At 42.7% G+C, this 12072-nt stretch overlaps 1 protein-coding gene across 1 annotated transcript; it reads right to left on the bottom strand.

The window, feature by feature from the left end:
• Nucleotides 1–472: 472 nt before the first annotated feature.
• LOC146986456 (cadherin-related family member 5-like) lies at nt 473–10629 on the bottom strand. Its single transcript, XM_085780477.1, has 14 exons — nt 10539–10629; nt 8842–9014; nt 6625–6714; nt 6375–6464; nt 6141–6242; nt 5848–6027; nt 5613–5703; nt 5406–5503; nt 5110–5310; nt 4904–5014; nt 4755–4821; nt 3894–4085; nt 2244–2410; nt 473–1513 (listed from the first exon to the last, which is right to left on the bottom strand). The coding sequence occupies exons 1-14, from the start codon at nt 10627–10629 to the stop codon at nt 959–961; spliced, it is 2208 nt and encodes a 735-aa protein (XP_085636603.1). The 3' UTR covers nt 473–958.
• Nucleotides 10630–12072: the final 1443 nt, after the last annotated feature.

Below are 12072 nucleotides of genomic sequence, written 5' to 3' on the forward strand. Positions count from 1 at the left end.
GGTGTTGGTGTTTGGGTGCAGTACCGGCTTCAGCCTGTTTGTGTCACCATATGTCAACAATAAAAGCTGGACGACAGTAAATTCAAACCACTTTATTCCTCAGTTTAGGATTTTTTATTAATATCTGTACAGTATTTGGTGTGAGCCAAACATAGTTATTTGCACTTGTTTACTGCCCAATTCGTGTTAATTATTCTGGTGAAACAAACATTTATGTTATTGAGGTTCAGAGTTTGTTTCTGCCATAACGTTTTACAGTCGTCAATATCAGCAGGGAGCGTTTTTTACGATCGAACACAGTAACAGTAGTCATGTTCCTCTTTTTAATCATTTGCTTTTTCTGTCTGTGTATCCATGGCTTCGTACAGCAGTAAACAACCAACACAGCTGGTAAATAATTTACCCAGAATGCCATATTATACCACAGTCCTTCCCTTTTACACTTACATGCAATGTTTACCAGCAGCTCCATTTTTATAATACTAGACACGGGTAAAAAGTCACTCAGTTTTGTTTAAACTGTGCTCCTCATCATATAAAATCCTTATATATGCACAATACCTTCAAAATACATGTTTGATTCTGCTGAAAATAAATCAATGAATACAAATTCATTTCAAAAATCTTCTATCAACTCCTTGCAGTACCACTACAAGGAGTCAAATTCCTTTATGTAGATGACCATAATGTTCTCATCAGGATAAACTACATTAATTATGACACAAAGTATTTACATAGAGTATAATGAACTTAAAATCTAAACCACTTAAGACAGAGTGAGGCTTACTGTTTAGGACTTTTGAGTAATTATTACTTGTTTCCCATAATCTTTCCATGAGCTGTGTTCAGTCGTGGTTTATTTGACTGCTGCTCTGTCACAACTGATAAGAACCAACAGCTGATGTACGATCATTTAGTTTTATTATAGGTGGTTCCTATTATACTGTTTTACGGGACTTCACAGATCAGAGGTGAGTACCACGTCACCGTCTGAGTCTTCTGTCGAATCCCCCATCTTCACCCCGAGTCCGCTGTCCAGATCTGCATCAGCAAAGCCGACCTTTGGGGCTTTCCTGCTGGATGACTGTTCCTTTTCCTCCTCCTCGTCCTCGTCCTCCTCCTCCTCACTGTCGTCCTCTCTGCTGTCTGGGATGATGAGCACCTCCTCCCTTGCGTTGGGGTCAATGTCCTCCTTAAACCAAACGGACTTGTACCCTTCCTCCATGCGCCTGTTCTTGACCAGGATGGGGTTCACCTCTTTCTCGCTGCCGGCATCGTCTGAACCTGCCAGGCTGGTGTCGTCAGGCAGGAGGGCGTGGAGCGGTACCGCAGTAGTCTTTGCGACGGTCTCTTGCTGCTGGATGGTTTCTGCAGCTTTTTGTGGCTCCCTACCAGTCGATGCATTTCCCCGGTCTGAGTCACTGGAGCCCACGCTACCTTTATCTTCATCATGCTGAAAGGCCTCGTTGGTGTACTGGATACCCTCCTTAGGACCGGCTGAACCGTGACCCAGCTGTGAAAGGACAGTAAAAGTCAGCGGGAGAAGAAATTTCACGTCCAACCAGAACCTGTTTGGGCAAGGTTCGTCTGTATTTGGCACTACCTTTAAAAACTCAATTTCTTCCGTTGGGGCTTCTGTCTTAATTAAGGTTACAGGTGAACAGAACAGGAGTAGGTAGGAATTGAAACACCAACCCCATTGGTAATGGTCAACCTGTTTTACCTCCTGAGCTGCAGCCACCCCCAAATTGATTGGTTGCACAAACTTTGCATAATGGCCACTTGTGTGTTTCGGGCTACTTCAGGTAAGTACATCTCTTTATCCAGTGATAAAACACTATTTCTGTTATTACTGGGCCACCTGCTCTACCCACATACACTACAGGCAACCTTCTGTTTTATTGGTAAGTTGAAGGAAAGAAACAGTTATTTCAACCTGGATCTTTAAAAATTCAATGTGAGCTCATGCACACCTTTAGGAAGTTTTATGGACAGGTGCGTAGGAAAAAACAAGAGCAGATCAAAAACAGAAAAAGATTCCTGCACACTGTAAATTTGCAAAGGGTCTTTAATTCTGGACAAAGCAACGTTTCGGTCTATAAGAATGACTCTGCCTGACAAAGGTCGTATAGACCGAAACATTGCTTTGTCCAAGATTAAAGATCCTATGCAAGTTCTCTTTTTCTGTTTTCAACCTGGAACTTTAGAAACTGTACTTAACAAACTTAAACCGTTGAACTCACAGAGCTTCTAAACAAGTTGGTTTCATAAATCTTCCTCCAGTCTGCTTTGCCTTTCCGCATGCGACAGATGAGCAACCCGATGACCACCAGACAGATAAACAGCAGGACACCAAGGGTTGCACCGAGCACTGCCATATCCACCACATAGTCGCCAGAAGGTACTTTCACTGCAAGAACAAAAAGGTCAGTAAATAAAGTCTAGTTCGGGCGGCAGCTTCTTGGAAGTAATTCCTCTTTGTGGTTGGTCTGTTTGAATGTCAGCAAGACACCATTTCTGGTCAAAGTAGACAGTTCTTGAATGCTTGAGATCACTGAGAACTACCTTTACATGAACTCAGAAACTAACTATCATGTCTTATGGCTTGGCTGCCATCTTGTAATTCACAGAACTACAAGGGGTAGGGTTAGTCTTTAGATGGCCTCTGCTTAAAGGTAGGGTAGGAGATCCTGGAAAAACAGTACAAGCAGGCCACATTTTGAAAATACACGATTCAAAAGTCCAAGCCCCTTTCCTTACATTTCTCTCTGAAGCCACGCATCCAGAGCTCAGGAACGCAATGCTGCACTCTAGTTCAGACTCTAGTTTGAAGCCCCACTACATGCGACAGTATCACGGGAAGCTGCGTTGCTCACATTGGGATTACATTGGGCCTAAGGCTAAGGTGATACCTTCGCTGTGCTAAGCATGCAGGGATACATGACAGCGTGACCCAATGTAATCCCAATGCGAGCGACGCTGCTTTCCGTGATATAATGGGGCTCATTGAAGACTGAAGCACACGTGCGATTAGTGCACGAAGAGCGGTACGCGCAGAGGAGGGAGGGAGGGTCAGAACGCAGTTTGGTTGACACATAACGATCCAATTGACTTGAACATGGTGCTCAAAATGAGTGGATGGTGTTTTTACAGGCTTGTCCGTTCCACAGGTGACTGACTTTTCTTTATTTTTGTGAAAAAGCATTACATTACTTGATGTGAAGAGCATTTCAAGCAGATCAGTAAAAAATGCTCAAGAAAGAGATCTCCGACCCTACCTCTAACTGGGTTTCAGGTAAGTTTTTCATATCCTGGGGATGGTTGTGCACACCTTTGTTTCTAGTCAGACTCCTTAAAAGTCCAGTGTGTAAAATGTGAGGAAAATCGTGATATCTAACATTGAGATTCTAGTTTGCGGTGCTCATTCACTCGCTCGCTCGCACTCACTCGCTTGCTCGCAATCACCCCACCCTTCGGGTAGGTGACCATGACCTCTGAGGACAAAAAAGCCTGTTTAGCATGACTGGGACGACTGGGAGTATTTCAGGGGCATGAAGCGATGAGGCGAAGATCTAAACCATTTTACGATATGTCTGCTGCCGTGAAACTCGCGAAACGTGCTCTCTGGCTGGCTGGATTTTCCATTCGGGCCGCTACATGGCGGCACAAGATAGCAACACTCTCTAAAGCAAGACGTATATATAAAAGAATAATTATAAGGCTACGAAAACCAAACACATTTTATTTTATAGTGATTATACACTTATAAAATATGTATCATGGGTAGTATATTCAGATTTTGCCAGTAAACCTCGCATATTATTACACACTGGACCTTTAAAGGGAAAATATTTAAATTGATAGAGAAGCTGCGGCAAGAAACATATGACCACCTGTTGGAGGGGGAGCTGTGCTGGCGGTGGAGACGCTTCCTTCACTGGTCGAAATGGGATTACTAGACGAGACGCTGCTGTCAGTGGACATAGTGGGGTCAGTGGTGGACACAATACCTTCGGTGGTCTTGCTGTCGGTGGTGGATTCCGCTGTGGGTGTAGATGTCATAATTTCTGTGGTAGTGGAGAGACCTGGGAGGAGAGCACACCTGGAAGCTTAATGGTTTCACCTCGATTTACTGTTTCCTACTAACCTTAAAGGTGCGACAGACGGGTCACCAACTAAATTATTGCTTTGAATTAATACCAAAACCTGACCTGCTACAAAAGATCAGATTTTCCTGAAGTGCATAGCTTTATGAGGGTTAGGGTTAGGGTTAACTCATAGGGGTAACTCATGCTGCTGCTGCTGCATCTTTGGTTTGGTTCTTGGCTCTTGGTTCATTACAAACAACTGCACTAAGACCAGAAGAAAAGATCTTTATCCACATCCAGGTGGACTCTGTTGAGGTTTTTGGGGACATCCAAGTAGACCAACCACTGGATTTTGTTATTGTGTGCATGCATGTTTTGTTCGTAAGTCAAAAGCCGGGTCAAAAACTCAGCCTCTGTCTCTGTTTCTGTCTCAGGCATTGCCCAGGTACCAGATTTACAGCCTGACTTCTTAGGTAAAAATTCCTGATAACTTTTCATCAATGTTCATAAAATTGTTCTTGGAGAAGTCCTGTGGTAGAAACTGGCCAATCTTGATGAAAACAACAAGGCATCAGTGGATCTTCTCATCTGTACTGGGTTGATGATAAGGCGAGTCAGAGGGTTTTCAGTTTTCAGTAGAGAAATCTGTGACAGTTTGGTTCCTACCTGACGTCACCTTCACTGACAGCCGAGCTGTATCTGACTCATCGTTGGATGTGTCTTTTGCCTCCACCTGTAAGTGCAAAGGTGAAATCAAGTGAAAATATCCAATCCAATATCTAATCAATTACATTTCCTGAGATTTGTTAGCTCACCTCCAGGGATAATGTCTCCTCTGGGAGAGGTTTAATCATGAACAAATGGCCTTCAATGATGGAGAAATCATTGCTGCCAATAACGGAGTAGGTGATGTACGGATTCATGCCCTGTTTGAACAGAGACGAAAAAGTTCACACTGCACATGGTGCTGTTAACAGGAAACTGAAATACCTTGACTTAATGAAATAAGTGAGTGTTTTACCCCAGAGGAAGCATAGTCTTCGTCCGTAGCGATGATCTTCAGCGGGGTGTCCGTTTCCGGGTCCATCGCCATGGAACCCACTCTTGTGATGACGGCTTCATAGCTTGGCTTCGGAAACTTAGGAGGGTGGAGGCTCTTCGGCTTAACAGTGATTGTGACAGTGGTGTGTGCAAACTGGTGACTGTTGGTCCTCTGGGCCGCCTAGGAGATGAAAACTTAAAACTTAGAATGATGCTTTTATAGGCTCCAATGGTATGAACGGGTTAGGAAAAGGCTTGTGAGCATTTTGTTTTTACCAGCACTGTCAGAGTGATTGTGCCCAACTCGGTGGCTGCCTTCAACATGGTGATGTTCCCAGTGTCTGCGTTGATTGCAAACAGGCCAGCATCAGTTCCTGTAACACAGAGAGGACTGAGCTGCTTCGACCTGCCAACAATCAACATCTTGTGTCTGCAGACTGATAATGGAAACCACTTTCTTATGTTATAATGTAAGATGCTCACCACTCAGAATTGAATACGTTATCGGCTCTTTTAACCCAGAGTCTCCGTCGATGGCGTGAAGTGGTCCTGGTTTCAGTGGTAAGACTCCGGTCTGCAGGGGAGAAAACACAATCAAGAGACTGCTCTGAAGTATTTGTACAGTAAGTACTAGACATGGTTGACCACAGGTCAAGATCAAACCCAGTCAAACCCAAATTTCGTTTTGATATCTGTGATGGACTTTGTGGATCCACACCTCTTGCTCATTTAAGTTAACACTGCCAGTGTAGCTGGTGTTGTAGCAGACCACAGCCTCCCCTATCTCTTGCATGGTACAAGGTTGGAACCACGGCGGCCTGTTGTCCTTGTCTAAGATGGTGACTATGATGGTGGTGGTGGCGGTACGCGGGGGATCTCCTGGTATCGATGGTGTGTCCTGATGAAAAAATAATATTTAGAACAATAGTCACAAAATCTCCTATATGAAACAAGTACAACAACTCTTTAAAAGATGATCAGTGTCAAGAAGCGGCCTTCGTCAGTACTCACCACAGCAGTCAACACCAACTGGACACTTTTGACTTTGTCATAGCTGAGAGGTGTCTTAACCAGAAGCTCTGGGTTGGAAGACGACCTTAGTTCAAAGGCGTTCTGCCGAAATTAAACAGGAGGGTTTGGGTAAACAGATCCAATTACTCCTGCTTCCAGTGTTGTGCTAAGTTGACTAAACACATCCCTGAAGTTAATGTCCCTAAGAAAACTCAAATTAACATGCTGTCTTACAGATGCAGATGTCAGTGTGTAGGTGAGTGGCTGTTTGTCCGCATCTGTTGCAACAAAGTTGCCCTCCACGGGTGTTCCTACAGGAGACAACTATGACAAACAAAAACAAAGAAAACCTATGTAAGGTAATGTATACGTAGATTCTTAAAAGTTTACAATGAAAATGTGCTGTCAAATAACAGATAAAACAAAACAAAAACAGAAATCCATTGATTTAAACATGTTCTGTTTTATTCAAGTGGATTCTTACCTCAGGGATATTAGCATGGTAGGGGTTCTCCGCAAAGACTGGGCTGTTATCATTCAAATTTAGCAAATTTACAACAGTGACGATGGTGAACTGGAAATAAAGAGACACAATGCACCTTTTAAATTATGCATATATTGATGACATTATCTTATTTTCTGTTACAAACAAAACAAAGACAAATAATTCTGGCCTCTCAAGAACCAATATCAGCTCCACAAATTGAGAACTTCCTCAACCATCTGGTTCAGACATCTGTACAACCTGTTTGTTTTCCTGAAACACCTGGAGAACCAACCCAACCCTAACCTCAACAAGAATTTGCACAGCATCCAACATACTTCCCAAGCTCTACATCTTCAAGTTAAACACTGTGAGCAATGAGCAGGATGAACCAGGATATCCATTTTCTAAATCAGCCACTCCACGTAAGCTTATCAAGGACCTAACAACCTCCCAGAAGCCCAGAAACCTTGACAAGACCTGGTACAGCCTCACCAAGAGACTCCGTAAAACCCCCAATACACTGTAAAAACTTTCATATACCCTCTAAACCAGGGGTCTCCAACACGTCCTTTCCCAGTAGCTCGCGAGGATTAATAGCAACATTTGAAAACTTGATTGGTCACTCGGCAAACCTGCACCTATATCCAAGATTTTCCCTGCCTATGGCGCCGCCTTGGTTGAAGCGTGTGCACGCATAGGGCCATACAGATGTAACGTGTATGTGCGTCATGTGTGCTCACAACCAAAGCGACGCTGTAGCGGGCGGCACACAGAGGAAAGATCTCAACTTTTTGGGAGGCAGCGAGCGCACCGCATGTCGTGTGATAAGAACCCCCCCCACCACCGCCACCGCCGCCGCTCACTCTCCCCTTCACACACGCACACAGCAGGCAGGTCTACACACCCTCCTCATCACTACGTGAGTTAGTTGTAGACTAGTGCATAACAATATTGTCGCTACAGTAGGCTACGCATTACTGTAATGTTGGCCGTCTGATTATTAGCCATTAACGTTATCAGGCAGGGAGACCAAACGTCCTCTTTTGCCCGCGGACATGTCCACTTTTCACGTCCTGTCCGGGGCGTCCGTTTTTTAATTTTTTTTTATGAAATCATGAATATGTCTGGTGTTCATTGTTTTTCACGGGATCGCGCATCGCGGATCCTCTGACGGATTAAATTACCAGATGCGGTATGACGCACAGGGCTGAAGCCCGGACCTGGCCCATTGAGAACTAACATGTAGGAGCCCAGACAGATCCATGGTCATGTAGGAGCTCAGAAGAACAGACAAGCAGCCCACTGCTTCAGAGCCCAGTAGAGAGGCAGGTGTGTGTGTGTGTCTGTGTGTGTGTGTGTGTCTGTGTGTGTGTGTGTGTGTGTGTGTGTGTGTGTGTGTGTGTGTGTGTGTGTGTGTGTGTGTGTGTGTGTGTGTGTGTGTGTGTGTGTGTGTGTGTGTGTGTGTGAGAGAGAGGGAGAGAGAGAGAGAACCTACAACCCCCACCCCCCCTCTCCCTTGAGCAGATCAGAAAGTAAAGAAGCAGGTGAGAGAGAGGGATTTCTCTCTCTCTCTTTTTTTTTTATCCCTGTGGTATCGAATATGGTATCGAGTATCGAGTATCGAGTATCGAATATTTTCCTGAGTGCCGGTATCGAGTTGAAAATTTTAGTATTGTGACAACCCAGAGGAGGGACAATAATAATTGACATTAGAGGCTTAAAACATAGGCTACTATTTTCATGAAGAGTGGGAAACACAGTTTTGTTTTACGAACGTAAAGAAATAATGTTACAAAACATGAGTAGCTCTCGGCCATTTTCATTTTGTAAAAGTAGCTCTCAGAGGAAAAAAGGTTGGAGACCCCTGCTCTAAACCTTCCCTAAACCCCTAGACTCTCTGGAGGTACCAGGAGAACCTGGCCAAGAACAAGTATAGGCTCTCCAAATACCTCTACAACCTCTTCAGGGAGAATGCCTCACTCACTAATACAGTACATTGACTTTCCACAATAACAAAACACCACTGAATTAGTTTGAGATAAGTTTTACCGGTTGAGTTGCTGGCTTAGTGCACCTCAAATGGACTGTGTAGGTCGTCTTTGCCTGCAAACAAAACAAATTTGAAGCTCAACAATCAGTTTTTGTTTTTTACATTTTATTTTTTAGAAATGTTGGGATCATAACTGGGACCTAGTTTCTGCTGCAGTACTGTACCTCGTAGTCCAACACCTCTGCAGCGACCAAATTGTGTCCGTCAATCCTGAACCAGGTGCCGTCACCAAGCGGATCGATCGTGATGACCACCCCTGATTCAGCAGTGATGGGTGTTACAAGTTGACCCACTTCATTGTTTTCTTGAAAATCCACACTTGTAGGAGCAGAACAGACTGTTCGGAGAGAAGAACAAGACAAGTGCCACAGTTAGAGGAGTTTCATGCATGTGTCCCGTATGGCAAAAACTCAAAAACCAGAAGTCCACATGGTCACACACTGAAGCAACATTATTCTTCCCAGCGATGATTCTGGTGAAGTTAGTCCTATGGAAATAGAAACTATGCTGATTTTATCTAAGACTCATGAGAAAATGTGAGGAAAGAGTTGAGTTTGTTTTTAAATGGGAAACATCTTACTAACACAGGTAGAATCAGGACATATGAGTGGATTAAGAACCATCACTAACATCAGAATAAATCGGAAGAACCAAAACATACTCGTCTTCACTAATGCATTATTGTGTATTATTAATTTTGATGTTTCAGCTGGTTATTACATCGTATATTTGCTTTACGTTTCTCCACCATGACACAGCCCTATTTTTTTGCATTGCTGATTTGAATCTGCAAAGTATTTGAGTGAATGTACCTGTTACTTTCCAGCAAAGCTCATTTACTCAACTGTGAAAGGTTTTTACACTTTTAAACAGCTGTCAATTTAAGTTTAACATCTTCACAAAAGATCAATTTTAGTTAGATTTCCATTCTCTGTATTGATAATCATTTCCTGTCTGTTGTTTCTTGTTCGTTACGCGTGTGAAATAAACATTTTTATTTCAATTTGGTTCAAAATTAAAGATTAAAGTCCAGTTGACGTGTTGAGGACACACAGGTTACATAACCACAGAAACATGGAGGGTGTTTCTGCCTCAGAGAATCTGATGGTGGATTTACTTTTATAAACACAAACTTCTCTTTTGTTTTCTTGTTCTGTGATTACATTGCCAATATTTAAAAAATATTAAATACTACTATACTTAACTAAAATACTTAATGTGACTAAATAATTTTGTCATTTTTTATTTTCTATCACTGCATTTAGATTGATCAGTGACCTTTTTATTGGCATGTGTCATAAAACAAAAGAACATAACATTTAGAATTTGTAAATAAACTGAATAAAAAGAAACATGTGGCATTTTGAATGTTTTATAACTCTAATGTAGGTGTAATCTGATGATGGGACAATTGAAAATTTATTGATGTACAATACCTTGCGTTTTACTACTCTGTCCTTATCTGTTTGTACTGTACATCATCGTTGGTTTGCATAGCTGCTAAAAGCTGCATTATATTTTGTTATAAAAACGTACGATCGTCACACACAATCGTGCAACTGACTGAAACAAATCCATAGATCAATTGATAAATGATCATGACTTGAACTTTGATCATCAGCGTTTAATTTAACTCGTCTCCACCCTCCTCTCTTCGGTCTCCACACTCAGACTTTCCACTGTTGAACTACTTCCTGTTTTAGTCACTTATAGGTTCTATATTCTATATTATGTATTTATTTATTTATATATTTACATAAATCTGTAGTTGTACCAGGTCTATTTATCCCAGTAGACGTCCCTAATGACAGTTTTCTGTGTCAGATTAAACAAAGCTGGATCAGTGGAGGTCAGTACTCACGTTGTTGGGCCTCGGTGGATGTTTGAAGCAGGATCAGGAGCAGAAAAGTTAGAGACGTCCTCACGGTGAAGTGTCGGTGAAGCCCGTCCATGTCTCCTCCGTCTGTTTCTCTGTCCTAACTGAACTGAACTGAACTGAACTGATCGTGCTTTCTGCTTATCTCCTCGGCTTTATGGCGGCAGTGGACTTTTCCCCGTCATAAAAAAACACAATAAACACGTGTATTTGCTGGGAAGTCATATTAGATTCTATCTCTTTTTTTTGTGACCAAGCGTTTTTTTTCTCCATTGCTTTAAATTTAACACATCACTTTACCACCTGTATTGGTACGATTCTTTTTAAAGTTTTTAACTCACTTATTAATCCTCATACACATGATAATATTGTGCCATCATTTTCACTGTGCAAGAACTTTCAAAAAAATGTTGTTGACAAAGTTGCTGCCCTCAGATCCCCACCCACCTCCCCCCTCCGAGACCGTTCTGTCCCTCCTTTGTGCTCAGCTGTCCTGAATCAGTTTGAGCCCATCTCACTTTGCACATTATCTGAGGTCGTCAATCACCTGCGTCCTGCAAGCTGTCCTCTGGACAGCCTGCCCTCAAACTTATGACGCTTTTAACACCATTGGTCCATGTGTCTTAAACATAATTAATACCTCTATCATTTCAGGCTGTGTTCCAACTTCCAACTGCCTTTAAACAAGCTGCTGTGCAACCTCTCCTCAAAAAAAAACAACCTTGACCCTTCTGTACTCTCCAACTTCAGACCAATCTCCAAGCTGCCCTTTCTCTCAAAAGTCCTGGAGAAAGTAGTTCTTAACCAACTTCAACCATTTTTAGATAATTTTAGCATTTGTGAAAAATTTCAGTCGGGTTTTAAAGGGACAACGAGGAGTTTTGGAAAAGCGAAGCGTTTTCACACTACATTTATGAGCCTCCGCGCACACCGTAAAATTCTTTTGACCGGCGCAAGACGGACTCATGTTTTCATTCATCAATAATTAAAGTCAGAGGTTCAAAGAGGTTCACATACCGTCGTAGTTCCGACCATAAACGGCGATTCAGCTACGTTATTCTCATGACTCGTTGCAAAACTGAAAGTAAATCTCCGCCACCACTAATAATAACAAAATAACGATAGAGACAGAATGATATATAATCGAAAATGGGCCCATTAACAAGTGTGGGTAGCGGAGATTCATCCACATTAACGTGAGACTTTTTTATAACCGATTAGAAACTCCTCGTTGTCCCTTTAAATCGCGCCGTAGCACTGAGACGGCTCTTTTACGAGTTTTTAATGATCTCCTTTTAATCTCTGATGCTGGGGATCCTGCTATTTTAGTTCTTTTAGACTTGACAGCTGCTTTTGATACTGTGGACCACACAATTCTTTTATCACGCCTCGAACAGTGTGTTGGCATCAGAGGTAGCGCCCTCAAGTGGTTCCAGTCGTACCTGGCTGACCGAACCTTCTCCGTCCACCTTGGTGAGTTCTCCTCATCTGCTGCCCCTTTATCATGTGGAGTCCCCCA

The sequence above is a fragment of the Trachurus japonicus genome, chromosome 6 (assembly GCF_045865225.1).
Source record: "Trachurus japonicus isolate A0001 chromosome 6, Traja_1.0".
NCBI lineage: Eukaryota > Metazoa > Chordata > Actinopteri > Carangiformes > Carangidae > Trachurus > Trachurus japonicus.